The 27757-nt window shown below is 53.3% G+C and overlaps 4 protein-coding genes across 12 annotated transcripts; 1 reads left to right on the plus strand and 3 right to left on the minus strand.

Annotated features, from left to right (window-relative positions):
* Window positions 1-275: 275 nt before the first annotated feature.
* Window positions 276-6767, plus strand: B4galnt1 (beta-1,4-N-acetyl-galactosaminyltransferase 1). Its single transcript, XM_026398479.2, has 11 exons — window positions 276-338; window positions 925-1143; window positions 1681-1845; window positions 1974-2080; window positions 2489-2529; window positions 2673-2853; window positions 3834-3932; window positions 4124-4314; window positions 4782-4922; window positions 5137-5377; window positions 5925-6767. Exons 2-11 carry the CDS (start codon window positions 926-928, stop codon window positions 6140-6142), a joined length of 1602 nt encoding a protein of 533 aa, XP_026254264.1. The 5' UTR covers window positions 276-338; window position 925; the 3' UTR covers window positions 6143-6767.
* A 2-nt stretch (window positions 6768-6769) lies between these two features.
* Slc26a10p (Solute carrier family 26 member 10) lies at window positions 6770-13360 on the minus strand. 2 transcript variants are annotated; one of them, XM_026398478.2, is made up of 18 exons: window positions 13018-13360; window positions 12509-12619; window positions 11821-11978; window positions 11461-11625; window positions 11032-11184; window positions 10277-10359; window positions 9981-10128; window positions 9771-9884; window positions 8946-9023; window positions 8763-8858; window positions 8298-8404; window positions 8114-8183; window positions 7926-8042; window positions 7751-7784; window positions 7589-7671; window positions 7445-7499; window positions 7222-7328; window positions 6770-6909 (listed from the first exon to the last, which is right to left on the minus strand). In XM_026398478.2, the coding sequence occupies exons 1-18, from the start codon at window positions 13358-13360 to the stop codon at window positions 6871-6873; spliced, it is 2061 nt and encodes a 686-aa protein (XP_026254263.2). In that variant the 3' UTR covers window positions 6770-6870. The 2 variants fall into 2 exon arrangements, with proteins under 2 accessions (XP_026254263.2, XP_077654609.1); XM_077798483.1 differs by lacking the exons at window positions 6770-6909; window positions 7589-7671 and having other exon boundaries at window positions 7298-7328.
* A 1488-nt stretch (window positions 13361-14848) lies between these two features.
* Window positions 14849-22270, minus strand: Arhgef25 (Rho guanine nucleotide exchange factor 25). 3 transcript variants are annotated; one of them, XM_026398468.2, is made up of 16 exons: window positions 22107-22270; window positions 21737-21851; window positions 19301-19515; window positions 19072-19167; window positions 18915-18991; window positions 18677-18743; window positions 18395-18498; window positions 18117-18186; window positions 17908-17997; window positions 17723-17815; window positions 17489-17539; window positions 17213-17290; window positions 16811-17011; window positions 16402-16582; window positions 15896-16107; window positions 14849-15668 (listed from the first exon to the last, which is right to left on the minus strand). In XM_026398468.2, the coding sequence occupies exons 1-16, from the start codon at window positions 22203-22205 to the stop codon at window positions 15558-15560; spliced, it is 1860 nt and encodes a 619-aa protein (XP_026254253.1). In that variant the 5' UTR covers window positions 22206-22270; the 3' UTR covers window positions 14849-15557. The 3 variants fall into 3 exon arrangements, with proteins under 3 accessions (XP_026254253.1, XP_077654587.1, XP_026254254.1); XM_077798461.1 differs by lacking the exon at window positions 16811-17011; XM_026398469.2 differs by lacking the exons at window positions 21737-21851; window positions 22107-22270 and adding an exon at window positions 20435-21025.
* Window positions 22271-22621: 351 nt separating this feature from the next.
* On the minus strand, window positions 22622-27733 carry Dtx3 (deltex E3 ubiquitin ligase 3). Of its 6 annotated transcripts, XR_003301661.2 has the most exons (7): window positions 27624-27733; window positions 26244-26306; window positions 25983-26059; window positions 24898-25627; window positions 23628-23845; window positions 22836-23292; window positions 22622-22738 (listed from the first exon to the last, which is right to left on the minus strand). XR_003301661.2 is itself a non-coding variant. In XM_026398353.2 (6 exons), exons 3-6 carry the CDS (start codon window positions 26009-26011, stop codon window positions 23217-23219), a joined length of 885 nt encoding a protein of 294 aa, XP_026254138.2. In that variant the 5' UTR covers window positions 26012-26059; window positions 26244-26306; window positions 27624-27733; the 3' UTR covers window positions 22622-23216. The 6 variants fall into 6 exon arrangements, 5 of the variants coding, with proteins under 5 accessions (XP_026254138.2, XP_026254135.2, XP_026254137.2 ...); XM_026398353.2 differs by having other exon boundaries at window positions 22622-23292; window positions 25066-25627; XM_026398350.2 differs by having other exon boundaries at window positions 22622-23292.
* Between the last annotated feature and the right edge of the window lie 24 nt (window positions 27734-27757).

The following is a 27757-nucleotide window of genomic DNA, read 5'->3' on the forward strand; positions in this document are numbered from 1 at the left end:
AGCCAGGCGGCGGCCTGAGCCCTCTGGGCCCTGCAAGTGGGACACCGTGCCAGGGATCCTCAGCTTTGTTCCTCGAACTGGTGCAGCGGATTCTTAATTTCGTTTTCCCTCGGCAGGAGACAACCAGAACCACCTCCGCAACGCGGTCTACAAAGCCCGGAGAGTCGAAGGCGGGAGGGGTCGGGCGTTCTCCGGAGGCAGGAGGATCCCCCACACTCTCAGGCACGCCCAGCTCCCGCATAAAGCCACCCCCTGCTCCATGAGGACCCCCAGGCCGGGGCTGAAAGCCCGGAGCAGTCGGCACCGAAATCTTGCGGCGGCCTTAGAGCGTTAGACAGGTCAGTGCCCAGGCGGGATGAGGGGCCAAGGTGGAGGCGACCGGCGACACGCTCGCCCGTCCATCCTGTCCCCCGCTCAGCTTCCCAAGGCCAGCCAGGGGGTCACCTCCGCCGGGACACCCAATAGAAGGAGCGTGATTGTGCATTTTTCCTGACGGGAAGGTGTGGAGCCACCCCTCTGCAGCCCACCCCAGCCCAGGTGATGCTCCGACTGGGGGAGGGGGGAGGGGCAGGGCGGTCAGCGGCATAGGGACGTCCCCCGCTCTAATAAAGCGGTGCTTTTCTACTTATGCATGGCCGCGTTGAAGCCACAGCATCCAAATGCCTCTCGCATCAAGATGCCAGGCCTCGGGTGCGAGAGGAAAACGAGATGCGGCAAAGGCGAGAAGAAAGGAGACCCGAGACCCTTGAGGCCGAGGGAATGAGGGGAAGGGTACCGGGAAAATGACTCGCGATGAAAATCCCAGTGCGACGTACGGAGAGCGCCCCTGGGAGCCCTCAAGAGGCTCCGAGGTCGCCGGGGTCAAGGACTCCAGCCCTCACCTTCCCTCCCTCTGTTTCTCACCCTCCCTACCCCCAACCCCAGGATGCGGCTGGGCCGCCGGGCCCTGTGCGCGCTGGTCCTGCTGCTCGCCTGCGCCTCGCTAGGTCTCCTGTACGCAAGCACCCGAGAGGCGCCGGGCCTCCGGACCCCTCTTGCTCTGTGGGCGCCCCCGCACGGCCCCCTCAGGCCGGAGCTGCCAGATCTTGTCCCGGAGCCCCGCTACGCACACATCCCAGTCAGGATCAAGGAGCAAGTGGTCGGGTGAGTGCGGACAACTGCAGCAGCGGCACAATGCTTGCTAGGGGGGTGGCCTGGGGAGCTTTTGTTTCCTCTGTTGCTGGGCTCTGATACCTCCCTTCTCCAGAGTGGTTGTATGGAGTAAAGTGGGACGTGGAGCGGGTAACTGAAGCTTGGACTGGGGGAGGTGTGGATATTTGTCTTCCCTGAACCTTGACTTGGCGGTGGAAATGGGAGGGTGTGCAGGCAGAGGAAGGCCCTTGAAAGATTCTCTGATGTCCAGATTCAGACATGAAAAGAGATTCCAGAAGGGTTCCTTAATGATGGGTACCAATTCGTAGGTCCTGAAATCTTAGTAACTGGTTCTATTCTACACCTCTGTGAATTCCAGATTTAAGGGATGAGTCACACTCATGATCTCCCACTCCTGGGGATTATCTGAAGAGCAATGTTTAAGGGAACACATACTGGATGGGCAGAGTTGAGAAGCCAAAGTGTGGGCCCAGTGTGTTTTGTGAGATGAGTGTGGCTGGACTCTGAAGATCCCTCTCCCCTCTTCAGGCTGTTGACTCAGAACAACTGCAGTTGTGAGTCCAGTGGGGGGAGCTTCCCCCTTCCCTTCCAGAGACAGGTCCGAGCCATTGATCTCACCAAGGCCTTTGACCCTGAGGAGCTGAGGGCTGCCTCTGCAGAAAGGGAAAGAGAGTTCCAGGCCTTCCTTTCAAGGTACTAGAGAGAAAGGAGAACATGACTTTGTGGGGGATGGTAGTGAAGGATTGTGGTGACTGAGCCAGGAGAGCAAGCCCCTCTGACTCTTTCTGTATCCTCTCTTCTTCTGTCCTCTCCTACTCCAGGAGCCAGTCCCCAGCTGACCAGCTGCTCATAGCCCCTGCCAACTCCCCCCTACAGTATCCTCTGCAGGGTGTGGAGGTTCAGCCCCTCAGGAGCATCTTAGTGCCAGGTGGGGAAGAGGATGGCCTGGGTCACTATTAGGGTGGCAGTGCCCAAGGTTGGGTAGAATGGAAGGTGAGGATGACTTCTGATGAAAGGGAACTTGAGGAGGAGATGGGGGAGAGGGGATTCTAGGGTTGTCAGAAATTACAGAAGACTGTAATTGGGGAGGTTTGGGAAAAAGAATCTATTATTTGCTAACTGACCAAAAGTTAGTTGGATATGTAGGTTAGGCTATGAAAGAAATACCATTTTGATGGCAGGAAGTAAAAAATCAGTTACTCTAGGCTTCTTGCTGAAGCCTCAACAAGATGGATGGGTGAAAAGTTCTATGTTGTGTGTGGTGAAAGAGGCAAGAGAAAGTGAGAAAGAATTTAGGGTTGTCTGTGTGGTTCTAATCCTCCATCATTCCTCCCAGGGTTGAGCCTGCAGGCAGCTTCTGGTCAGGAGGTATACCAGGTGAGAGAAAACAGAACAAGGAGACCAGGTGGGCATGAGAATGCTGGGAGGGAGACAAGGCCATCAAGGGAGGGATGGAAGAATCAGGGAGACAAGAGGTGGGTCTGGGGCCTGACCCTACACTTTCTGATCTCCTCTGCCAGGTGAACCTGACTGCTTCCCTGGGCACTTGGGATGTGGCAGGGCAAGTGACTGGAGTGACTGTCATTGGAGAAGGGCAGCCAGATCTCACCCTTGCCAGCCCAGGGCTGGACCACCTCAACCGGCAGCTACAACTGGTCACTTACAGTAGCGGAAGCTACCAGACCAACACAGCAGACACAGGTGTGAGACCTGTATAGAGGTAGGGGAAGGCTGGATGAACAGAAAAGATGGAGAAAAACTGCTGTAGGCAAATATCACAGGGTGTGGGAGGTACCCAGGCAATGGCCAGAGCTGCCTGGCCACACAATGGGTATTTCAACAGGGCAAGCAGGGCCAGAGAGGGAGAGAAGGGGCCTTTGTTCATCTGGGGCCAGAGCAGGTTAGAAAGAAACCTGAGTCTTGAGTGTGTCCCCACTTCTGGCCAACCATGACAGGCCCCAGGAAGTGACCTGCTCCTAAGCCAAAAGACTCAGGCTCTATTCCCAAAACATCACTTGCTAGAGGGCAAAGTTCTTAACTTCTAGAACTCCCATTTTTCCTCTAGCAAAAGGGGCATAACACAGCCCTCCTGCTCCTCTCCAAAGTTTGTTACATAAAGTTTTCTCCTATCTTAGGGTCTTTGCACTTGTTGTTCCCTCTACCTGAAATGCTCTTCCCCAAGATTTTTGCATGGCTGGCTCCTTCTTGTCATTCAGATCTAAGCTCAAATGTCTCCTCTACACTATTACTTTGTCTTATTTTCTATTTGGTACTAAACAGTATCTGAGCTTTCTTACTTAGCCTGGGACAAGATAGACTAGGTTCCTATCAGCTTTCTTGTTGTGTAAATGTGGGCAAGTTACTTTTCTGTACTTCACCTTCTTTTTCTGTAGTAGGAATCTACTTACTGGGGCTATCAAGAGAATTAAAGTAATTCATATATTTAGCATAATTTAAGTGTCTGGAACATAGTAAATGCTCAAAAAAGCTTAGCTTTTAATTAACACTTTTTCATTGTCTTTCTCCCCACCCATTAGGAAGTTCCATGGGGCTAACAACCTAGTATTCTTGTCCACTAAGACCTAGAAAGGCAGGACAAAGAGTAGGCACTTAAATATTAATGGACTGAAAAGAATGTTGTCCCAACTTTAAGGGCCCAATCTCATGTCCTTTATCCCCAGTCCGGTTCTCCACCCAAGGACATGAGGCTGCCTTCACCATCCGCATAAGACATCCCCTCAACCCCCGACTGTACCCGCCTGGGTCTCTACCTCAGGGAGGTGAGGATAGTGGGGGCAGGGAAGTAGTAGTACAGCTTTGGTGGGAAGTAAGTTGGGCTGGTGTGGGCAAGGAAGTAGTAGGTCCTGCCCTGGTGGGGAGTAAGTTGGGACAGGGTGGCCCTAATAAGGGTTGTCTTCCTGCTTCTCTTTCCTCATTCTTCTTGTCTGCATCCAACCCTATGTCCTAGCAGGCCAGTACAACATCAGCGCTCTGGTCACCATTGCCACCAAGACCTTCCTTCGATATGATCGGCTACGGGCACTCATTGCCAGCATCCGCCGCTTCTACCCCACTGTCACCGTGGTCATTGCTGATGACAGTGACAAACCAGAGCGTGTTAGTGGTCCCCACGTGGAGCACTATCTTATGCCCTTCGGCAAGGTATGCTGTCAGCCAGGCTGACCTGGGGCGCAAGAAGACTCTGGGAGGGGGCGTTTCTTCAGTCTGCAGCCAGGTTAGTGATTCCAAGATCACGTGCCTCAGAATCCAGAGGGTACCTGGTAAGCATGAGGATTCCTGGACTGTGAACTCTGTGGAAGAAAAAATTATGTTTCTCTTATTCGTTCTGCATTCTTAGAATGATGCTTATTAATGCCTACCAAGGCGTTCAATAAAATAATTAATGAAGGAATAAGATGCATTCCAAAACCCTCCCCAGAACACTGACTCAGAACCTCTGGGAATGAGGATGGGAATCTGAATTTTTTTTAAACCTAGCTTCTGGTCATTGGAAAGTCTGGAGCGGTGCACAGGCTTTTGTGAGGAGTCAGGGGGGATAAAAAAGAAAGGTGGCAAAGAGGCATATTCTATTTCTCCAGACGCGCCAACTGTACACACCTTTTCTGCAGGGCTGGTTCGCGGGCCGGAACCTGGCCGTGTCCCAAGTAACCACCAAATATGTGTTGTGGGTGGACGACGACTTTGTCTTCACAGCGCGCACGCGGCTGGAGAGACTTGTGGACGTTCTGGAACGGACGCCGTTGGACCTGGTAGGAGAGGGGCCGCGGAATGTAGGGTAGAAGGGCCTTAAACAGGTTAGGGCTCCGGTGGGAGAGCGGGGTTGAGAACTACTAGCCTTGGCACAAAGAGAGTCCACAAAGTGGAGTCTGAGGGGCGGTCTGCATTCTGTACGGGTGAAGCAGAAAAGGATGTGGCAAGGTTAGGAGCCTAGCCCCACCTGGAACCATCCTCCCATTCCCGCAGGTTGGGGGAGCAGTGCGGGAGATTTCGGGTTTTGCTACTACTTACCGGCAGCTGCTGAGCGTGGAACAAGGTGCCCCAGGCCTCGGGAACTGCCTCCGGCAAAGGCGTGGCTTCCACCACGAGCTCGTTGGCTTCCCAGGCTGCGTGGTCACCGATGGCGTCGTCAACTTCTTTCTGGCGCGCACTGACAAGGTGCGAGAGGTCGGCTTCGATCCGCGCCTGAGCCGCGTAGCACATCTGGGTGAGTGGCGCCTCCTCCCGGCAAGGCCTGGGAAGGACACACGCACACACACTCCGCAGGAGCTGGGCGATGCTTGGTCACCAGGGTTCGCTGGAGCAGTTCTGCAAGGATTTACCAAGACCAGCACCCGGGCGAGAGACAGAGCTCCCATCCTCTCCTTGCATCCCACGCATTCCTTTTAGACCCCTGCCGCCTAGCACAGCCGCTGGGTTCACCTTGAACTTCTCTGCCATAGTCACTACCCTTTACTCCACTCCCAGCCGCTTCTCCTGGTTCAAACCGCATTCAAAGCAACTCTTGGGGCACTTATTGAACCTCTTAAAGTGGGGAGGTCATGTCTTTCCATTTTCAAAGCACAAGCAAATCGATGCTATGTTTTACACAGAGTAAAACTGAGACTCAGAAGGGTTAATGTGCATGCCAGAGTTCTTAGAAATTGGGTCTTTGTAGGCACCCTCAATACCCTACATTTCAGTTCTTCCTTGTGGGTTGACCTTCTGCACTGTCAGGAGCCTTCATTATTTACACCCCTCCCCTCCAACCCCAGAATTCTTCTTGGATGGGCTTGGTTCCCTTCGGGTTGGCTCCTGCTCCGACGTCGTTGTGGATCATGCATCGAAACTGAAGCTGCCGTGGGTATCAAGGGATGCTGGGGCAGAGACTTATGCCCGGTTCCGTTACCCAGGATCACTGGACGAAAGTCAGGTGGCCAAACACCGCCTGCTCTACTTCAAACACCGGCTGCAGTGCATGACCGCGGAGTGACGGCCACTTGGGCCTTCCCGCTGTCAGGCTGGGCCTGCTTCCTTGTCCCTGCCATGATTGTCCAACCAACCCTTTCATCCAATGAGCACTCCTCTGAAGATCTCTGACCACTTTGCTCCTCCACCCTCCCCTTCAGAACCTGATCCCAAATAGGGGTTTGTCCTGGTGACACCCCTCCTTTCTGTGAGTGCCCAGGGGCCTGAGGAGCCATAACCTCTCCCACAGCCAGTGCCAAGTCCTCCCCCCACCCCATTCTTATGGGGCAGGAAATGGGGGGTGGTAATTTTTCCAAGTGCCAAAGAGCCCAGGAGGACTCTAAAACCCTGAAGTGGAAACACTCTCCTCTTGCCTCCTTGGGACTGAGGGGGTGAGAAACCTCCCCATTGTGCAATCCCAAGGCTGTGCCTCCCCACCCCCAGCTCGGGATCCAGGACTCTGTACCAGCTCCAGCCCACCCCCACAGAGACAACTTGTGACTCTGGAGTTGGGTGGGGCTGGTGAACACACCGTGAAAGCCATTTTTACTCGTGTCTCTGTGATGCTGTGGGCAGGGAGGGAGGGGCACCCGGGTTCCATGAAGAAATACCCAGACCCACTTCATGGATCCCAGAGGGTTTCAGCTTCATTTTATTCATTACATTAGGTAAGGGAGCTGAAGGATCATGGCACTCTTCAAACACACACATACACACACATCATTGGAGACCTTCATACTCCAAGTGACATGGTCATATCCATACTGTGCAAATCGTTGAGCCAGTGAGTTCCTGGAGACAAGAGTGGACAGGTTGGGAATAGTTTGAGTACCCTCTTCCCTCATGGAGATTTGGCAATGCTCTGAGTGGCACACCACCCACTTTGGAACATTAGTTCTTTATTTCTTCACTCATAGCTTGGCCCAGTTTTCCTGACTTGTCTTGAATCTGCTGATCATCTCTTCCCCATCCTGTCCTTCATGATCTTCCTTCTTTACGAAACCTTTCCTGAAACTCTCTGAATCTTCAGGCACTCAACTGCCCCACCCCCTTGTCCTAGTGTAGCACCTCCTGGCTCCCACTCCAGATGCTGCTGCCCCTTACCAGTTTCTCCAAGGCATGAGCAGCTGCATCCTGGACACTCACAAACAGCTGTTGTGGGGTCACTCTGTCCAAGACTCCTGCCCGGGCCAGTGTCTCTAGCACAGAGGCTGTGTAAGGAAAGTATCAGGCTCTGGGGCCCCAGATCCACACTGTGTTCTCTTTTATCCCCCAAGTGTCCAGTCATTCTCCAGTCAATAGTCCCTCCATCCTCCATACCACTCACCATTACATTGAGCTAGGAGAAGGTGGATCCCCACATCCCTGCATCGGCTAGCTAGCTGCAGAGATGAAGCAGAGGGGTTGAATCCCAAATCAGAATATAAACAGGATGATAAATGGGTTTTCGTCAACCTACCCCCTCCCTCACCTGTGCCACTTCCCTGGCCCCAGCAGCATCTGCAAAGGTGACACCACTGAAGTCTAGGACCACAACTCTGACAGGCTCAGCAACTAGGATGGGAGAAGGCAGGAGTACCAAGATACCAGCATGGGTCATGCCCAAATCTCCTTCCGTGTCATCCCATCTTACCTGTGTCTGGTAAGTTATCTGGCTTTGGAGATGCCTATAAATAGAGAAGAGAGGTCACCACGACCCCCAAAATAAGCAGGAATGTATACACCTTTTGAGCACAACAACCCACCTCAGAACATATCTGCTTCCAAATCCCAGAAGACTCACTCTCCTCCTTGGCCAAGTTCCTTACCTTGCCTCCTTCTCCAAGCCCCAGATGCCACTCCAAGATGCGGCGAAAGTTCCCACGAGTCCCAAAGTAGAGTGGTGTTGGATATCTCAAGATACAGAGACCTGGGACCTGGAGGAGCTAAAAGGGAGAGGGTCATAGAAACATCCAGGTCTAATATTCTCTTCCTTTTTTGACCAAAGCCCACTCACCCTATGGCTCTCTCTGAGTGGCCTGTAGAGTTCTGTTCCCTCAGCCAATCCAAGTGCTAGGCACTGGACCCTAGGGAAAAAGCTGGGGTCAGATTTTCAGCCTAACCTGGTCTGACCAGAGAGTTACCCCTCATACCTGGTCTCTCCCTCTCCTCATCTCAACTCTGCCCATCTTTTTGCCCACCTTTGCGTGCGGCAGACCACCGTCATCATGGAGAAGATCACACCCACAGCCAGACCCAGGTCCACATTCAGTGTCACTACAGCTACCCATGTGACTATCCACACAGCCTGTAGGACACAAATAGGGGTGGACTGCCCAGAAGAAAGACTGATCCAATGGCAGTGACTACCAAGGCAAGTGAGGGAAAGGGGGACGCAGAAAAAAGTAGGGAGCATGGTAGAAGGAAGAGGCAGGACTGACTCACTGATATACACCTTGGACCTTGTGCCAGTTGAGAGGTTACAAATATTCTGAGGAGTTCAAACCCCACCCTTTAAATGGTTTTAGGAAGTGTGTGTGGTGGTGGAGGATGAGTTGAAGGACTTAGGACAGGACAGTTAGCATTGGCCCATGGTAGAGACTGGGGATACAGAGGATGCTGGGAAGATGGAAGGGGCAATCTGGGGTAATGCCACCACTTCTCACAAAGTCCATGCGACTGATGTGCCATAGCTGTGGAAGTTCCTGCATCTGGAAGAACATCTGGCGCATACTGGAGATGTTGATGCAAGCCAGGACAGCCTTAGGGCAGAGGAGGTGGGATGACTGCCACAATGTCCCGGAATACACCACCACCCCTGATATGGCCATGCCTCTTCAGCCCCCTACCTTTGGCAGATAGTAGAAGAAGGGTCCCAGCCACAGCAGCACCAAAAGGACAACTATACAGGAGAAGAGGCCTGCCAACTAGCGGGAAGGAGGGATGGAAGCAAGGAAGGCAGGTAGAAGATTGGTAGATACGCCAGTAGCATCCATCACCCCCATGAGCTGGTCTCTCTGCCTGCTCTGCTTCGTCTTCCTCAGAAGTCCCCCTCCTCCCAAACCTCTTTCCACATGGGTAGACCACACTCCTCAACCTCCTACTTGATATTCAGCTATCAACATCCCTCCCTTTCCCCCAATTAAATGTCCATCATTCTCCAGACTACCCCAGATGTTATGTAGTTCATCTGTTTTGTTTCCTATTTTGGTTCATTTATTAAGATTCCTATTTTTGCAGCCTACCTCCATCTTAAAAGCCACTGTTGAATCACCCTATAAGCAGGCTAACCACTGCTTAGAGCACCAGCAGAATGAGGAAAAAAAAATATTAGGGGAAGACTTTAAAATGTGATACTTCTTTCTAAACAAAATATCCTCATGGGGGAAAAAACAATTTCATCTCTTAGACTTGTAGTTTAGTGTTATGTTTATTTATATTAGATCTGGGGCACCATAGACTTTTTTCAGTATTTAAACCCTACAAAGGTCTTTATGGAGCCTTGTTATCATCTATCTCTCCTCTCTATAATCCCATCCCCTCACTCATCCTCCCTCTGATTCCCATTCTCCTCTCTATAGATGCTATTGGGGTATCTACAAATCTACTACCTGTTTTTCCATTATAGCCATCCCAGCCTGAATGTCTCTCCTCACCTAAGGACACCCTCTTACCTGTGTATTCCCACCAGCGTCCACTAGTAGGCTGGTTGTGGCCAGTGAAGCAGAGTTGGGAAAGCAAGAGAAGAAGGAGGAGATGAGGTTGGAGATGCCATGGGCCAAGAGCTCCTGGAGGGATGCAGTGAGATGAAGAGAGATACATAGGGGAATAAGGCTAACGGGGTGTCTTCTAAATAGGGCTGGGGTCCACAGTTGGAGTCATACCTGGTTGGGGTCAATAGTGTAGCTATACTTGTCTGCATACATGGAGGCCAGGGAGGCCGACACAGCAAAGGTAACCAGTGCGATGGGCAGGGAGTCAGCCAGAATCCTGGGCAGCTCAGCCAGACTGGGGAGGAGGGGTTGGGGAAATCTGGAAAGGGAGGGATCCATGGTAAGGATAGGTTGGGTGCTGCAGGGAGATAGAGGAGGCAGAGCAAATAGGGTGGGGCAGGACAAGAGGAGATATTGGTGAGAGAGGTGAGAGAAAAAAGTACTTGTGTCTTTTCATTCTCTCTTACCCTTCAGGCAACAGCCCCACTATCTGAACGTTGTATTTTGTGTCCAAGGAAGAGGTGAAGCAGAGCACGGAGGCCAAAAGCACCTGGGGAAGACACCACATTGGGGTCTAGGAGGAGATGGGGCCCATGGCAAAGCTAGAAGGGGCTCTACATGAAAGAGGGTCACATGCAAGTCTAGGCAGTTTGGAATGGATGTTTGACAGCTAACTCATTTAGAGTGAAGGTGTGTGGGCATGGGAAAGAATAATGAGGTAAGCCTAGAGCTATGGAGAAGTAAGAGGGAGTTCCTATGAAGGTAAAGAATATCAAGAGTTGCAACAGCCATTTTAAGCAGGGAAGCTGGACCATATCTGGCCATATGTGGGGAATCTGTGGAGACATGTAAATGTCCACATGTAAATAGTGTGGAGTCATTTATTTAGTTGGGAAGAGAGCAACCTAGGTAAGGAGTAGAAAGGGGGATACACTGAATTACAGTGAAGGATCCCATGAGGAGCGGTGAGAGGAGGTGCTGAAGCGAGGGAAACCGCAAGGGGGCTCTGCAGGGAAGAAGAAGGCATTCTAAAAGAGTTCTAGAGGGGGATCTGAGAGAGGACTGGTTCAGTCAGTGAGGATGGGGATACTTCAGGGTCAAACTGTTGTGGGAGGAGGCCTAGAAAAGTATGACTATGTGCAGGACCTTGTGATCTCTCTGAATTTCACAAGGGGGCGGGGTACGTGAGGGGCAAGGAGTATCGCCCCTAGGCCATCCTCACCATGACGATTTCCCCTGGAATCGGGGTAGGTAGCCTGTCTCGGAATCTCACGTTCAATTCCTTGACCGGCACAAGCAGCGCCAGGCTGAGAGCCGATATGGTCAGTTCGGCTGGACTGCTCCGAGGCAGCGATGTGAGCACAGCTGCCAGCGTCTGTGGGCAGAGGCCGTGAGCAAAGGGCCACGTGCCAGGTTTGACTGCCCCCTCTCTGCCCCAGCGCCCACCCACCAGACCAGGCAAAGCCTTCTCTCCCCGATGCCACCAGGGTTTCCAGATCCGCAGCGCCCCCACGTAGCCTTGTAGTTCTACAACCTCTTCCCTTCCTCCCGTTCACACACTACCCCTTCACCCTCATCTCTTCTCCCTTTTCGGGTTTCCCTCTTCCCGAGACCTCTACAAGCCTCTTCTCCGCTGTTTTCCCACCCCCACCTTGAAGAGAGAGAAGCAGCCGATCTGGCGCGGAAGAGACAACCCCAAAAGGCTTGGAAGCTGGGATACAAGCACGTGCAGCGCGGCCCCGCTGGTCAGCGCCTTGACCACAGGTTCCGACAAAAAGGTGGACAAAACGCCAAGCTGCAGCACGAACATCCCCAGCTGCTGGGGAGAAGATGTGCACTCACCAACAGAAGGAGGAACCGACCCACCAGGGTGCCGTGCTCCAGCTTCCCCACTGCACCCCAGCCCAGCTGAACCTGAGCGGAAGATTTCCCCCTCTCTCTTCCTTTGTCCAATTCCCCTGGCCCCAGCGTGGCTCCATTCCCCCAGGGGCTTCTTGGGATCCTCCCTCACCATCAGCGCCCCACTCCCGAAGGCCACTGCGGCGGCCGCCCCAACCCGCTGAGCGTCCAACTGCTCCTTCTCGATTCCACTCAGGTTCCGGCTGAGGGGTTCGGGCACCAGCCGCTCTACCGCGGAGCCGGTCATGAGACTGAGTACAGCGAAAGTTCCTGGAGCCGGGGAACAAACGGCGAAATCACTAACTGTGCTGAATCGGACGGCCAGCAGCCCAGGCTCCGCTGTTTGGAGCCAGGGTTGCTGCTGCCTGACCCCGCTCTCCTAGAAAGCAAAACTACTGCCCGCAATGAAGACGGTAGGGGCCATGAGCTGTCAGGAAACCGTGGGCAGGAAGGAAAGGAGAGCACACCAGGCAGCAAAAATTGCCCCTCACGCAGACTCCCGCTGGACTGGGTGCTCCTGTGAGGGGCCTCGCATCTCTTCTTCCCCTTCAAGTCCTGGAGATGTTCATGTTAATCAAAGTTCACGAGGGGAAAATATCCAAGTAAACTGCCTCATCTGTACGGGCTCCAGCAAGTATGCCTGGATCAGAGTTCTGTGGCAGAGTGGCAGCCAGAGGGAAGGGAAGGTGGAAGAGGTGAAGAGGAGAATCGAACTGGGAGCTTACAAGAAAGACGCTTCAAACCCTGTTCATTCTCACCCCAAAGAGGAGAAGAGTCATTAGTAGTCCCTGGCTACTCACCCGTGGACAGGTGTCTCCCAGTACCCAGCAGGCTGTAGATGAGAACGGGAAAGAAAGAAGTGTAGAGTCCGAACACCGGAGGTACCGAGGTCAGGAGGGCAAAAGCCATACCTGGGGGAGAAATAGAAGGGAAGGTCTGCGGAGGGCTGGGGAGTCCAGCCCTGGTCCTGGCACCAGGGATACTAAACTGTGCTGGCATGAGGGAACTGAAGGGGTTAATGGGCCTCCGTGGGAGGCCCTGAGGCTGACAAGGTCAAAAATCGGTGTCGCCAAGCTCCTGGGGGGCAGCCCTAGGCCTCTCTTCAGTTCCCAGAAGCGGAACCAGTCTCGCAGGATTGAGCAGATGAGGAGAGGTGGGGGTAGGGATCTGATGAAATCCCACAGTCCTTCTTGGTCCCTCTCTCGAACATTAACCCACAACCTCATCCCGGGATTCCCAGGTTCTCATGCCTCCTCCTTGAATCCCTTTAAAGTTTGAGCTGTCGCAAGCTGGTATTGGGGCCTCTCACCCTGGGGTACGTGTACAACGCCCACGGTCACTCCGGCCACAGCATCCCCGAGTAGCCAGGCCCGCCAGCGGTAGAGGGGCAACCAGCGCAGTGGGGGCAACCGAGCCTGCAGCAGGCGCCACGCCCCCCGCCTGGAACAGGCGCTAGCGGGTCTCCTCCACATCCTGCACAGCCTTGGCCCGCGGGGCTCAGTCGGTAGCTCCTGAACCTGCTCTTCATCCCCGAAGAGCTGCTGGAACCGAGCCTCGGTAAGGGGCTCCCTGAGCCTGGTGCCTAGTGGGTACTTAAGGTCCGAGGCCTCTCCTGGGCTTGAGCAAGTCCTGGCACCCAGTAGCCCACTCATTTTGTCCTTGACTCCTTCCAACTCCTCACAGTCTTAAATACACCTTCCTCGGCTAGCCCAGAGTCCCGCCTCCAAGAAGCAGGGTCCAATCCGGCCCTGGAGAATGCCATTTCTCAGGGACCTTCAGGTCAGCCTTGGGAGGGGAGAGTCCTCCCGTTAGGCGTTTCCTCGGACATCCTTGGCCGGATCTGACAGCTAGCCCTGCTATGAGGGTAGCTGAGGAAAGATGTAGCCATCAGAGACAGGCCAAAAGACAAGTGAACTAACAACACCCACTCTCGGACACTCCTAAGCCTTTTGATTTCCACACACCACACCCGGCTTCACTCTGGGTTCCTTTCACAGTCTGTACTTTAAGCAGAGACAGAGTCAGGCTCCTCTGGAGTCACTGATCCTTTCCTGAAGGGTTGCATTCTCATAGTTTCAGAGCATGAAAATTCAGCACTTGTTGGGAGTCCCACCCCAGACCTAAATCCTGATGTAGCACAGCTTGCCACAAGAAAGGGGCTTTATTGGATTCAACAGTTTCACAAATTACAGAAATGGGAAGCAGCTACCTGTATTAGACAAAGACAATGACAAACTACTACCCCACACTTCTGCTAGGAGTGGCTGGGCTGAATTTAAGGGAAACATTGAACTAATAGGAAATTTTATCTTCAGTGCCAAAACAATGAAAAAAAACCCAAAAACTCTGAAGCACTTACTGTTTATTACATTTATTACATAATACCTAAATGCTATTCTCAAAGTAGACACTCAAAAATACATGCATGGTTAAACTAAGTACAATGGGGTCAACCACACACCTAACGTAGCCCTGTGGACCATAAAGAAACACAAAGGTTCTGAGCTCCAGAATCTTGCTATTTGCTGCTATCCCCTCCTCCATTCACAAGAATCTTTGGCCCCCCTCCCCATCAACCTCTGGTCCCCCATCCCTGACCCCAAAGCCCCAGGGGTGGGGTGCAGAGAGGGTGGGTCTCCCCTCTTCAATTCCTCCTATTGTTCCCCAGAAATCTTATCTGGGTCCTACGTCCTGTCTCCCCATTATAGATCCCTCCCTTCATTGTCAGCCAGAGGGACCTGGGGCCCACAGGGAGACTCCAGCATCTCCTCACCCTCCCACCCCAGCAGTCTATTGTCTGCTGAGGAAGCCCCAGTACACGTGATGGAACCCAAGGGACAAACGGACACAGTGGACATACAGATGCACAGGACCAGAACAGGGCATGTGGATCTCTGTATGTTTGACTCTGTGTTCCAGGGGCTGTGCCACAAGTTGGGTAGGGGTGAAGACCCCTTTGGACTCTCCACTCTTGGATCTGGGTTTGAAGAAAATCTCTGCCTGTTCAGCATGGACATGCCCTATGACCTCCCAGAAAGCAAAGAAGACACAAGTCAGGAAGGGGCTCAAAACTCCAGGCTCTTCTTCACCTTCCCATTCTATATCAGCAGAACACAGAGGCCTCAGAAAGAAAGGTATATTGGGTATTTTGTGCTTTAGTATCTGGGTATTGGAAGAATGATGGGAAGTCACAGGATACTGAGTCTTCTGGTGGGTCTAGACCAGAGGGTGAATGGGAAAGAAAGAAGGGTTGGATAAAAGGGAGAATACATCAAAAATAATGTAGGGTTTTCTAGTGGCCCAAAGTCCCAGCTCTGGTTTGTGAGATGCTGCAACTGAAGTTAAGGGACAAAGATAACAGTATCTTTTATCTTATACCTTGTGCCCTGCTCCTTTCACCAAACCCCTCCTAAAATAACGGGGGCCAGCTGATCTTTTCCATAACACTTCATACCCACTGCAGCCTCTCCTTCCCTCTGCTAAGACAGCAGCCTCAGTGATATAACAAAACCTTTATTCTCAGAAAACAGAAAAAAACAAAATCAAAACCAAAACCAATAATTTCTATCTGGCCCCTGCCACAGGCTTCCCTCTGGACCACCCATATATCTTCCTTTTGGAGGGACCATGATGCATGCATAGGGGTGGAGCTGAAGGATCCTGGGTTCCTGGGTTAGAAAGAAGTCCTTTTGGATCTAGGTACTGTCCTCCAAATTGACATCTTTCCCAGCCTTGCCCACCCTGCAGACATAATAAGAAGGAAGAACTCTGGAGTGAAACCAGAGGATTGCCCTGAAGTTCCTTGGGGAATAGGTGGCTGAGTCAGCACCATCCCGTGGCCTTCATCAGTTACAGCTCATCTTCATCCAGCTTGGCAAGTCTGGCCTGACAGGGAGGGGTGTTTGGCGTTGGAAGGACTGGAGAAGAGCCATGGGGTGCCTGGGAGTTGTCACCAGGGGCCTAAAGAAAGATTCAAGTCAGAGGATCAACAACCCTCACTCCTCTTTTCAGTTTAATCCCCTAGCCAAGTCACCTCCCCTTTCCCCAAAGGTAAATGGAGGTATAAGAAGTAGAAAGGGGTACACAAAAGGTGGTGGAAGAAAGGAATGATATGGAAGGGGTTGGGGATCCACAAACAAAAGAGGCCCTCCCCATTCTGTTTATACAGAGAACTGTGTTCCTTATACCTGTGTGTCCAGAGACAGCGGGGCTCTGGCCACTTCCTCTTTGGGCAACAAGAGCAGGGAGGGGAGAGAGCCATTGATGGGTGTGTGTGTGCTGACTTGAGACCGGTCTCCAGTCCGAATTCTCCCAGGGCTCCCTATCCCAGGCCCTCCTAGCCGCCCCAGGCTGTTGGTCTGGCTTTCCCGTCTCTGGTACTCAATGGGTGACTGCAATGCTGAGGCAAAAAGAGGAACAGAAAGAATGTTACAGCAGAGACAGGTCCCTTTCTTTAAGGGCTGTTTGTGTCATCCTCCAATTTTGCCCTCCCTCCTGCCTGAGGATTCTCAGTCAATGTAAAGTGTTGGGGGCTTTAGAGGATTTTGAGTTACCAAATCTTGAGTTAATATGCAAAACTGGAAGTGGAAAGAAGCTGGAGTCAGAACATAGGTGCTAGAGATTGGATGGTGAAGGACTGAAGAGGTCAAAGGGCTGAGGGAGTATGTGGAGGAGGGGGGAATGGGAGCCTCACCATTGAGAAAGTCCCGCTGGCTTTCCAGGATCTGAGCCACTTGTTTGATCCAAGCCTGACTGACTGTAGGGTCTGAAGCCTGTAGGACATAGCGCTGGATCCCACCTTCTGGCCCTCTGGAGGTCAGTGCAAAGCGGCAAGGGTCACCTTGGAGGTTCCCCTCCAGTCCCAGGCAGCTCACCTGGATTAGCAAATAAGAGATAGTCCCCTGGGCTGGGGTTGCAGCTTAGTGGGTTCAATCCTCAGCACCACATAAAAATAAAGAAAAAAGCTACATGTGTCCATCTCCAACTGAAAAATATTTTTTAAAAAGTGAGAGAGTCCCCAGATTCTTCAGATGCCTCCAACAAATCCAAGAGCCAGATATCATCTCAGAGACCTCACCCCATCCCAGTTGTCCTCTCCCCACCTTAATGCTGCTCTTGTACACATATCCAGGTTGTGTGCCACCTCGAGTTCCTCCTCCCAGAGCCTCACTGAAGATGATGATTTGCTCAAAGAGGAAGACTCGCCTCTCTCGACCCCGGGAGGAAAGTAGCCCAAGAGCCTCAGGTTCCGTAACCCAAAATGTGTCCTGGCCCAAGAGCTTCCCTTGAGCAGTCAGTTTGCCCTAGAACCAAAGAATATGGCCTTTAAGCTCAATAGGAGGAAAAAGGCAACTGTCTGCTCCTCCCTCCCTTCCTTCCTCAGTTCTCCCAACCTATTGTGGCATCAGTCCCGAAGAAGAAGATAATTCTCCAAAAGGACCACCAGAGTGCCAAAACCAAATACAAAAGCACTGGGCTGCCAGACTCCTGCCCCATCTCCATACCTCAAATCCCCGAAGTCTCCCCAGAGTCATCATATCGTTGCAGCGCTTTGGCACAAAACACATGACCTCTACAGCTTGCTGGGATGCAGGTGAGAGGAGCATTGTTGGGCAAAGAGAGGCATTATTGGAAAAAAAGGTTTATTCAGCCAGCCGCTTCTTCACACATCTCCACACCAACTGCCCCCCCACACACCAAAACCAGACAGTTCCAAACCACCCAGGGGGCTGGAGGAAATCCCAAATATGGTGTGTCCTTGAGGATCTGGAGGTCCTTACCTCCAGCTCTTCAGTATCCATCCCAGCTCTACTGTAATACTTGAGAAAATCCTAAAATACAGAGAAGAAATGCTCAGGGTGGTCATGGGACACTATCAAATGCTCTCACCGCCTCTCCTAAGGACACAGGCGAGGACCTCCAAGAAGTATGGGGAGCCTTAAGAAACCTGGGGAGATGACAGAGGAAACTGCTGTCCCAAACAGCTGAACCCCCTGGGAGAAGGTGATCCTGACCTTGAGCAGCAGTTGGTATTTCATTATCCGCTGCACAGGTTTGATGAGGAGGTCATTGAGCTGAAGTCGGTGCCCCAGCTGCTGCCTGAGCTCCTGAAGACAGGGACAGGGTAGTTATACAGCCTGGAAAACCTGGTCATGCTGATTCTCTGTCTTCCTTCCCCCAAGGCACCTCTGCCACTGACCTCAAAGTAGCTGTCCCCAAACTCTGACACCACGTGCTCTGACTTGGGCTTATTCTGACAATATACCACGTACATATGCAGCCGACGCTCCTAACAGGAATAACAGAGAAAAGAAAGTAGGGTTAACTAGGAGGGAGGGAACTTCTCCAGATCACCCTAACCCATTCCCCAGCCCCTCCCCTCCTAAGCCCCACCCTCTGGAGCCTCACATGCTTGATGAATAGCTGAGCCAGCCAATCAGGATCCTTCAAACACCGCTGTAGCTCTTGCAGGAAATAGCTGGGAGGATTGGTAGAGAAAGGTAAGTCAAGTACATTTCAGACTCCTTACCTCTCTAACACGTCTCTGGTTTCGAGCTGTGTGCCCTAGTTGTGTCCCCTACAACTCCAAAGGTTCCTTGGTCTCATTGGGCTGGAGGCTGAGATACAGAGACTACCAGATGAATTGTCCCTCCCCAGGACCTGGCTCTCAGGGCTCCACAACTCACTCTCGGTGCCACTCAAAGATTTGCTGGATGTTCCCAAACACAATCCTGTCACGGCCTCGAAGACTCTCAGGGACCCCCTGAGCAGCCATGGTGGCCATGTAACCCTGTGGGAAGGTTGGAATGGAAGCATGAGAATGTAGCCCAGTCTTGGTGGTTTCCCCCACCCCAGGAAGTCCAGAAGTAGGGAGGACTGAGAGGGTGGGAAAGACTAGCACCAAGGCATCTCTCAGGCAAAGGGAAGGGGGCAGGTGGACCAGGGCTGGGAAGGGATAAGGGAGCTACCTCCACAATCTGTCCCAAGTCGTCCACATACATTTTCTCTGTTTCTACCAGTTCACTCAGGACATACCTAGGAGGGAAGGATGAGAGTGCCCCCACTGCAGAGTCTGGGCACATTCTTGGTTTAGCCAGTTCCCTCTTGGACTAGAAGCCCTTTCATAACTACAGCCAACCTCAGAGGTCATTCCATTTACAGTCTTGTGGAAGTTCTGCAACTGAGGTGGGGGGTATGGACACTTACATACTCCTTTCCAGAGCCTTCTTCTTCTGTTCCTCTTCATTCTCAGGGGCTTGAGACAAAGTCTCCTCTTCAGGTGGCTGGAAGGAAAGAACATCTTAGGGTAATAAAATGAATACCTCTTGGTGATGGGAGCCTCCCCATACCCATTTCTTCATACCTGTGTCTTATCTCCAGAGCCCTCCAACAATGTGGTTAACAAGGTTAATTCTGGCAGCTCCTCTCCTGTGGCTAGAGCTGGCTCCAGCATCCAGTTCTGGGGCCAGAGGTCAAGTGTCAGAGAGCAGGGACAGTAGTTGGGTCTCCTAATGACCAATGGTCCCAACCTGCCCTTTCTCCCAGTGTCATGCAAGGATGTCTTACATGCTTCTGTGGCACTCCCTGCTCACCTCATATGGTCCTGCTTGACCATCATCTGCCTCAGTTTCCACACTGAGACAATGTTTGGAATTATCCAACCATCTTCTCAGGCTACTAGCTGGCCCTGGAGGGCCTGGGGAACAGGGCCCAGAGCTGAGACCAGAGCTGGGGCCAGAGGGGGCAGCCAGACCAGAGGCAGCAGAAGCTGATACACTCCCCTCACTGCCAGCAATGGAATAGGATTCTAAGGGGGGGCGAAAAAGAAAGGAGGCAATAGATACTGCTCCAGCTTCAGACTCAGGGTCTCCAGGGAACTCCCAGGTTCTCCTCTCTATGACAGTCAGCCCCCTCTCCCAGGGTTCAATCTCTTGACATCTTCATTTGAGTTGGCTAGGATAGAAATTTCACCAGGGCACCCTGGGGAGGAAGGACAGTAAACATCTGGCTCTCTAGCTTGAACCCCATTGCATGTGGAGGTTCCCCATATCCCAAGTATAGCACAGATATGGGGGTGGGGGCAACCATCTGGGCAGACACTGGAAGCTGGGGGTAGCCATCTGCTCTTCCACAACCCTCCCCCTTCCAATGGGTACAGACCATTCTCTGGGAAAGGGAGAAAAAGAGCTAAGAGTCTATCTGCCACCCCCAGACTCCTTCCTCCTTCAGTTGCAGTAATCATAAAAAGAAAAGACTTCTGCAGCCCACCTCTCAACACATGCACATGCCAAATTGAGGAGGCCAGTGAGGAGAGTTCATCAGGGTTATCTTTGACCAGCTATTGAGAAGAGCTGTGATTTGAGTTTTTATAAAGCCTCTTATAGAATCCCCTCCTTCCTCAGTCCTCCATTCCCTGTCCCTCTTCAGAAGTAGAGTCTCAACAAAATGATTTGAGTGAAGATATTTTAGGGCTAAAGGGGTTGTGGGTAGGTTTTTCTCATATATAATTGACTATAAGAAAGAGTTAGGAGTTCCCTGCCCCTTCCCCAATTTTCTTAACTTGAACTAATACAAATCTGAAGGTAGAAGAGACCTTACAGATCAGACCACCTATTAAGTCACTTTCTGGAAAACATACCTAAACCCCTAGGGCCAGGACAACCAGATGCCTAGAACCCCGACCCGCAACCCCACTCAACATTGGATCCCTGCGACCTCGCACTCACCACGTCCCCCCGGGGCGAAGCAGCAGCCGCATTTTGCCAGCACTTTCCGAATCACACGGGGACAGGCACAGCGACCCGCCTTGTGCCCCCCGCGCATGGCGCCTGGGCCCCCCCGCGCCCCCCACCCGGGCCGGCCATGCAGGGGGAATCACGGGGGGCGGGGAGGGGACGGCGCAAGGCGCACACCCCCCCTCCCTCCTACCGGGTTCCAGGCTGGGGGAGGGGGGGAGGGAGAGCACGGGAAGGGGGTGTCCAGGAGTAGACCCAAGTCTGGTCTGGAGGGGGCTGGGGGTTTTAGAGAGAAGGTGGCAAGGGGCCTGGCCGCGGAGCTAGGCGGGGAGGGTTTCCGGAACCCTGTCGGTGCGGGGCCCAGGGTCCAGATGTCCAGCCAGGGGGAGGGACGGTGGGGGAAGCTGGGCCGGGATGCCGCAGCCGCTCCAGCTTGATCACCGGCCTCTGGTTTTGGGTGGCTCTAGGCCCCGGGCGGGGAGGAGGCGGGGGCCGATTCCCCGAGCCAGTGTCGCTGCGCGGGTCCTGGCCGAGCGGCAAGCGCACAACAGGCCCGGCTGCGGTACCGTTGAGGGGAGGGGCTTCTGCGGCCCAGCTCCGCCTCTCTTGCGTGTTCCCCCTCCAGCCCCCGCCGGGATCCTGGCCTAATCCCCCCCTCCGCCCCCAGACACCACCACGTTCCCACTCCAAGTCCCCAGCGCCTCCGCCCCTCCTCCCCAGTCTGGGCTCCCCCGCCTGGGTTTCCCCTCCCTCTGCCATCTCCGCTCCGACTGCACAGCGTTGAGGTGGGGGATAAACGTGGCCGCGGGTTCTGCCAGGGTCGTCCCTCGGCTTCTGCAGTGGAGAAGGACTCGGTGGATGGGCCTTGGCCAGGTTGAAGATGTCTTCGGGTTGGGGCTGTCCCCGGCCTCTCGGGGAGTGGGCCAGGACCCCCGGTAGGGGGTACGTGTATAGAGAGCTCTTTGTAGAGAATGCACCCCCGCTCTCCGCCGGACCCTCCAGGCCCAGGGACTCCAGCTAAAACTAATCACCAATTAAGGCGAAGTCCTGGAGCCTGGGCTGGCGAAGAGCCAGGGGTGGGGCGCGGGGACACTCTGCCTGCGGGGGCTCGAGACTGGCTGAGGTGGGGGACACACATCGGACTGCAGGGCGAAGAGAAGCGAGGAGGTCTCTGAGACTAAAAGAGTCTCATGTAAATTACATGCGAACCTTTATGCTAATAAGAACAGAATATTTTTGAAATATTTTGGCGCAGGATGGCAAACTGTGCCCCACCCCATCCCAGTTTCTTACCGGGCTGCGGAGCCCAGGCGAGGACCTCACGTTCGTGCTCCCTTCTCTGATCACCCTCGGTACTGTCACACTCTGGCTTGGTACACCCCGACCCTAGGGAGCTTCTCTTCGGGGGCTGCGGGGACAGAATGACTGTTAAGCAACCCTTCAGTCTAGGTAGCCTTGATCTCTCCTTTCCCTTATTCCTCCTGTCAAAATCCACACTGTTATGAAAGGTCTCCGAGAACGTGGCTATGTCCCTAGTAATTAAACTCATGGATCCTTGAGTCCATCCCGAATAACTCTTTTTAAGGGTAAACTGAATTGTGGGTTGCAGCCCTTCTTAAAGCCCCTGAAGACCCCCGACCCAGCACTGGTTTCCCCTTCTTACCCCCTCCTGCCCGGGTACGGCGCATGCGCGTAGCATGCCCCCCATGACCCCCAGTATCCGGTCAGTGCGGCCAGGGGCGGGGCGGTCCGGGGGCTTCATGCTGGACCCCTACCCTGCTTCAAGTTTCAGGGCCGAGGGGGCACGGAAGCTGGGGGGCTCTGAGGCCTGCGTGCGTCCGGGGAGTTGCTGCTGCGGAATCCGCCCCCTGCCCGACTCCGCCCCACTCCCACCCCAGCCAAACTTCGCAAAAGGGGGTAGGGTTGTTCCTTTCTCTACAACCATAGTTCAACAACAAAACAAACCTCTCTTAATCCCGACTAAGATCGACGTGTGGCCCAGGATTCTTAGTATTATTACAGAGCCCACTAGTTAACACCATGAAACCCAGAATTCTCTAGAGGCAGAGAGACTGTGAAGGCACGCGGGGATTTCCTCACCATCCCGTTCCCCTTCTCAGCAGGTCCTGCTCCTCACCCACCCCCACCCTGTCCACGGAACATAATGGGTGTGGCATAGAGAGTTGCATATTTTACTTTATTTTTATTAAATTAAAAGCTACAGTCTGGCGGCGATTCCAGAACAGGGTAAGGAGGCTCCTTATAGGGGGCAGAGAAGAGCGAGAGAAAGACAGACTGACAGACAGAGACACAGGAGAGAAAGGACAAAGTTAAAGTAGGAGAACTGTATCTTATGAACACACAGCTGGCTCCATGGGGGTGGGGGACTCACATTAGCCCAAAGTGGAGCAGTATGTGGGAGCGGGGGTTCAAGTGACCCACCCAGGTCCTTTCTCAGCTTGGTCACTGGAGCACAGCACATACCAGAAGCCAAGAGCAATGGAGGGGCAGGGGAACTAGGAGTATGTACACGGGGAGCAGAGAGCAGAGCCTTGGAGACCAGCCTCTGACAGAGGGAGTGGCTCACAGGGCACTGAAGCACTAGGCCATTGGGGGATGGGGAGGGGATTGCCCCTTTCCCCTCTGAACTCCCTCCCCGGTCAGACAGGTCCCCTACTAGTGTGGTGTGGGGGCAGGGGGAGGGAGGAGAACAGAGGCTTCCGCTGGGTCCTAGAAGAGGAGGATGGCAGGGCCTTGGCATGGGGGCTGTCCTTCAGTCATCTGTGATACCCTTGGCTCTCAGTTCCTCTTGAACCCGGGTCAAGTAGGTGGGGTCCGGGTACCCAAACCTGGGAGCAAAGAGAAATGTGGATCAGGGTTCGTTGTTTGGGCTTGCTCATTTTATTCTCATGCCCACACTCATTCTAGGCCACTCAGTAGAGGCCCCATTCAGACTCTCCCTGCCTCCCCTAATGAGGGACCTCCAAAACCAAGCCCAATTCTGCATATTTTGGTAGATGAAACTGGGCACATCAGGATTGAAACTGAGATGACAGAGTTGGTTGAAAAGTTTGGGGTGATCTTCTACAGTTAGGAGGCTTCCAGAGGGAGGGGTTTGATATTGTTCCCTCAGTGGAAATACAAGGGGAGAATCCAAGAGGAGGAAAATGAACAGGAGTCGCACAGCTGGGGTCCCCCTGTGCAGCTGGTCTTGTGGTGGATGTCGTTCCAGGTGATGACATTTGGTCTCCCTGTGGTCATGGACGTGCCAATAGTGAAGGTGAGACGCTGGTCAAACGCCTTGCGGAACAGGGTCAGCACCTTGTTGCCCTCGGGGCAATCCGGGAGGTAGGCCACCCGTGTGGTGCCAGGATACCGAACTCCTGGGTTTGGGTGTTCAGCCTGGAAGAAGAGGAAGCAGAGTGGAGAGTGAGCAGCTGAACTTCCTAAGGCCTAGATGCTAATGGGGTGGGGGGAGTTGGCCAGCCTTTTGTCTATGCACCCCCAGCTGGTGCTGACAGGCAACAGCAGGCTGACAGCCTTCCATAGAAGGAGTGACTCTCAGGTCTGGGCAGCAAAAGCCTGTTTCTGGACATAATCCTTATTGTTAAGAGGTTCTTTTGACCGTCACAATCCCTCAAGCCTCAATTCAGCAACAAATGGATTCTCAAAAGTGATAGAAGGTAGCTGGTCCTTAGGACTCTCCAAATAACTCAGCAGAAAGGTGGAGACAGAATAATTTATCTTTCTGCCTTCCCTCCTTCACCTGAAAACACTCCTTATGTTTCTGCTACTGTCTAACCTGCTCCATTTTCTATTTCTCTTCTTCAGAGCTTCCTCATCCCTCTGTGAACCAGAATTGGACATTACTCTTTGTTTAGCAGGAAGATACTTGTAGGCTCTTGACCACTACTGTTTTTACCTTTCACTCATCAAGTTTTTATTATCTCATAAATCTGAAACAAAGAACACTCCCAGCTGTTAGGATAGTCAGATCCCTTCCAGTTGTGCCTGCCTACTCTAGGGTCACCATTTCCACAAGTTTATCTCTATTGAGAATACTTATCAACAGCCATGTTCATCAGGGAACTAGTATGCAATTCCTTTCTCTCATACCATTTTGGGGTTTTTGTTTTGTTTTGGTTTTGGTTTATTATTGCAGTGCTGGAGATTGAACTCAGGGACTCTGCATGCTGGGCAGGCACTCTACCATTGAGCTACAACCCTAGCTCTCGTATCTGATTTTTATATGTGTGTGTTGGGGTTGTGGAGATAGACAAAGCTGGGCTTCAAGGGGAACTTGAAGCTCCAGGGCACTGAATAGGAAGGCATTCTGGGAGACAGCAGGATATACCACATCTAAAAAACACACCCACCCTCAGCTAGTTTCCCTAAATCAGAGACAAGCTTAGGGAAACCAGACGGACGGTAAGGGCAGGCTGTGGTTTTCTTACCCCCTGGACACCGGGCGGGAAGACGTACTGGATGACAATGGTGCCATACTTCTCATAGCTGGGCAGTAGGAGGGTGGCGTCCTTGGAAACCAGCATCCTCCCATTCTGAGGCTGGTTGCCCACCAGCTGCCCATAGAAGCGGCCACACATGGGGCAGGCCTTTTTCACCTGCAGTGCCCGGGTGATGCAGCCCTCGCAGAATGAGTGCCGGCACTTCTCCAACGTCTTGGCGTTCTGAATCTCCCCGAGACAGATGGGGCAGGTGCTCTCCTGCTCTTCTGCCTCCTCCCGAAGACGGGGAGGAAGAGGAGGAGGCAGGGGAGGGGGAGGAGGGGGGAGCCCCCGTGCCCCTGGGGGCAGGAGTGGGGCTGCTCGAAGAGGGGGTGGGCCTGGGCGGTGCAGCTCAGGGTGTTCCCCACCACCCCCCAAAGCCAGGCAGCCCATAAGCTCCCCCTGCCTCTGAGCTTTCTTCAGCTCTTTCTCTGCCTCTTTCAGCAGGCCCTTAAGGGCCTTCCGGGCCAGGTAGAGCCCATTGGGAGGGGCTGGGGGAGGACCCTGTGGGGAAAGCTGGAGAACATAGATGTCAGAAGTCTCGCCATCTATGAGGATGGACACTCGGTGCTCCTCCCGAAGCCGGGCCAGCCGGGCTGGGGTCTCTTTGCTCAGGAAGTCCCACACAGGCTTGGAGACAGTCACTTTGTTCTTGCAGGTGCCTCCACAGGCTGCCATTCTGGACAGGACGAACGACACTGCCCCCAGGGTGAAAGGGACTCAGGGTGGGGGGTCCCCCATTTGACATATATAAGTGCCTCCTACTTCAGGTACCTTCCAATCCATCCATTACCTCTATTCTCTCAAAGTCCAACCCCCAAGCCCTCCCCTAAATTCATTTTCTATTTCCCATATTCTGGCACCCCCTAAAGAAAAAGAAAACTTCCATACTTTATTTTTACATGAGACAAGCATCAGTCTTGGTTCTCCTTTCATTTCTCCCAAGATCATAGAAACTTGCCCACCCCCACCCTCTGGGTGAAAAATGGGCTCTTTAAATGGGAGAGAGACTTTGGACCCTCTTTTTTGCTCACTTTGATCCTGAAGAGCTTAAAATTGGCATGCAGGCTCACTCTCTCTTCCCCTGCTCCCTACTTGTAGGTTGTGTGACCTGTGGGGTGGGAAGGAAAAGGAGGGAAAGTGAAAAATCCCTTTCCCAACCCCTACAGGCCCCCATCCAGCAGCCCACATAACAGATAGGAACCTGGGTGTAGGTTACTGGGAATAAGATTACTTGGAACATTTGAGAGAACTAGTGTAAGGGTTGAGGTTCTCTTGGGGGTGGGGGCAGGTACCTGGAAAGCCCATGGAAGATGATGGCAGCAAAAATCCCTGTTTCTACACTCAGCTGACCAGGGCTGGAGTAAGGGGGAAGGTAAAGGGTTATGATGGCAAATGTGATCATTTCCACTAACCAGCACAAAAACAAAACTTCTCATCCATTTCCTCTCTTCTGCCTGCAGAATCCTGTCCCCTGCCTCTCCCCAAGTTGCTAAAGGAACTTGGACATGCTAATCTCCCCAAAACCCCCCAGCTCTGAGGAAAAGAGGAGGGGAGGGAGGAGAATAGGGCACAGATAAGTCAAAAAAGAAAAAGCCCATAGACAGAGGTCATTCTTGCTACCTTTGTCAAATCACATGGATAGGAATATTATTTTTATTCTTTCCAACTCTTTGCCCTACTCCATATTCCCAAATAATTTATCCTCTGTTGTTGAGTGGGAGCCTTGAGAGCTAACTGAATCCCTGCAGCTGAAGTCTGTTAGGGATGCCAACAAAGTGGTAGCAGCCCCTGCAATAACAAAGTTCTCATTGTCACCTTTTAAACCTAGCGCAGGCAGCACTGCCTGTCAGTTCCCTATCTGCATTTAGGAGGGGTGGGGCTCAGCTGGAGGGGCCTGATGTTTCCCCCCGAGGTCCAGTCAAGTTCAACTACAGGAGTGTCCCCAAAACACTTCCAAGTGCAGCTCAATTAGAAAGAGGGGCCATTAACATGACCTCAATTTCTTGACTGATCCAAAAAGAAGTCACTGTCTGTTTGTGCCTCCATGACAGACCCCTCAAAGCTATATGCCCCTCAAGATTCAGAAAGTGAAAATGGAACCCTAGAGTCTCAGCCCATACTGTTTGTGCATGGTAGGACGCCCCCTCCTCATCAGAGGAGACCCAGGACGCAGGTGTCCTAGCCCCAAGTCCCGCTGGCACAGCAAAGGGAGGCGGGGCCACAATTTAGGCTGGTTCCGTGATTCCTGTGGGGCAACCCAGGCCGGACACCAGGCCAGTCCCTCCTCCAGACAGCGGCCAGAGGCTGGGACAGCCGGGAAGGGCAAGAATCCCTGGGGGCATCCATTGAAGCAGCTCCACCCTTCCCCCCACGACCTCCTCCAAGACCCGACCCGGAACCAACTCCCCGCATCCCACTCGCGGAAGCCCCCGGAGCCCCGCCACTGGGTGGGGGTGCACGGCGGCCCGCTTGCGGCCCTCGGAACCCCCAAATGGAGGCCAAAGCTGGAGGCTGCTAGAAAGATGATCAGACCGGCCCCAAGGAGGGCCCAGGCGCCGCGTGCAGAAGACGAGGGAGAAGGCGGGGGTGCAGGGGGAGCGGGGGGCTTGCGAGAGGTGCGAGCGGGGTCCGGGGGACACGCGGTGGGTGTGGGGGGCGCCGGGCTCACCTACCTCTCGTCAGCGCCGCCATTGCCGGTCACATGACTGAGGCTGTTGCTGGGATGACGGTCCGGGCCTTAGCAACAAGGGCGGGGGGGGAGACCCCGAGAAGGTAGAAGTGGGTGCAGACTGAAGGAAAGGGAGGG

Source organism: Urocitellus parryii, chromosome 5, assembly GCF_045843805.1.
Source record: "Urocitellus parryii isolate mUroPar1 chromosome 5, mUroPar1.hap1, whole genome shotgun sequence".
Classification (NCBI taxonomy): Eukaryota; Metazoa; Chordata; class Mammalia; order Rodentia; family Sciuridae; genus Urocitellus; species Urocitellus parryii.

What these genes read in the sequence shown, in the direction of transcription:
- B4galnt1 (XM_026398479.2), top strand. Translation starts at nt 926, where the DNA reads ATGCGGCTGGGCCGCCGGGCCCTGTGCGCGCTGGTCCTGCTGCTCGCC. An exon ending in TTCCAGGCCTTCCTTTCAAG is followed by an intron (nt 1,846 to 1,973) that starts GTACTAGAGAGA and finishes CTCCTACTCCAG; the next exon opens with GAGCCAGTCCCCAGCTGACC. An exon ending in AACGGACGCCGTTGGACCTG is followed by an intron (nt 4,923 to 5,136) that starts GTAGGAGAGGGG and finishes CCATTCCCGCAG; the next exon opens with GTTGGGGGAGCAGTGCGGGA.
- Slc26a10p (XM_026398478.2), bottom strand. Translation starts at nt 13,360, where the DNA reads ATGAGTGGGCTACTGGGTGCCAGGACTTGCTCAAGCCCAGGAGAGGCC. An exon ending in GGCTTGGAGAAGGAGGCAAG is followed by an intron (nt 7,785 to 7,925) that starts GTAAGGAACTTG and finishes CTCTATTTATAG; the next exon opens with GCATCTCCAAAGCCAGATAA. An exon ending in TCTCCTAGCTCAATGTAATG is followed by an intron (nt 7,329 to 7,444) that starts GTGAGTGGTATG and finishes TTCCTTACACAG; the next exon opens with CCTCTGTGCTAGAGACACTG.
- Arhgef25 (XM_026398468.2), bottom strand. Translation starts at nt 22,205, where the DNA reads ATGAAGCCCCCGGACCGCCCCGCCCCTGGCCGCACTGACCGGATACTG. An exon ending in AATACCAACTGCTGCTCAAG is followed by an intron (nt 17,540 to 17,722) that starts GTCAGGATCACC and finishes TCTGTATTTTAG; the next exon opens with GATTTTCTCAAGTATTACAG. An exon ending in TGGATACTGAAGAGCTGGAG is followed by an intron (nt 17,291 to 17,488) that starts GTAAGGACCTCC and finishes CCTGCATCCCAG; the next exon opens with CAAGCTGTAGAGGTCATGTG.
- Dtx3 (XM_026398351.2), bottom strand. Translation starts at nt 26,011, where the DNA reads ATGCCAATTTTAAGCTCTTCAGGATCAAA. An exon ending in TTAAGCTCTTCAGGATCAAA is followed by an intron (nt 25,628 to 25,982) that starts GTGAGCAAAAAA and finishes CGTCCTGTCCAG; the next exon opens with AATGGCAGCCTGTGGAGGCA. An exon ending in TCCCGCCCGGTGTCCAGGGG is followed by an intron (nt 23,846 to 24,897) that starts GTAAGAAAACCA and finishes CTCTTCTTCCAG; the next exon opens with GCTGAACACCCAAACCCAGG.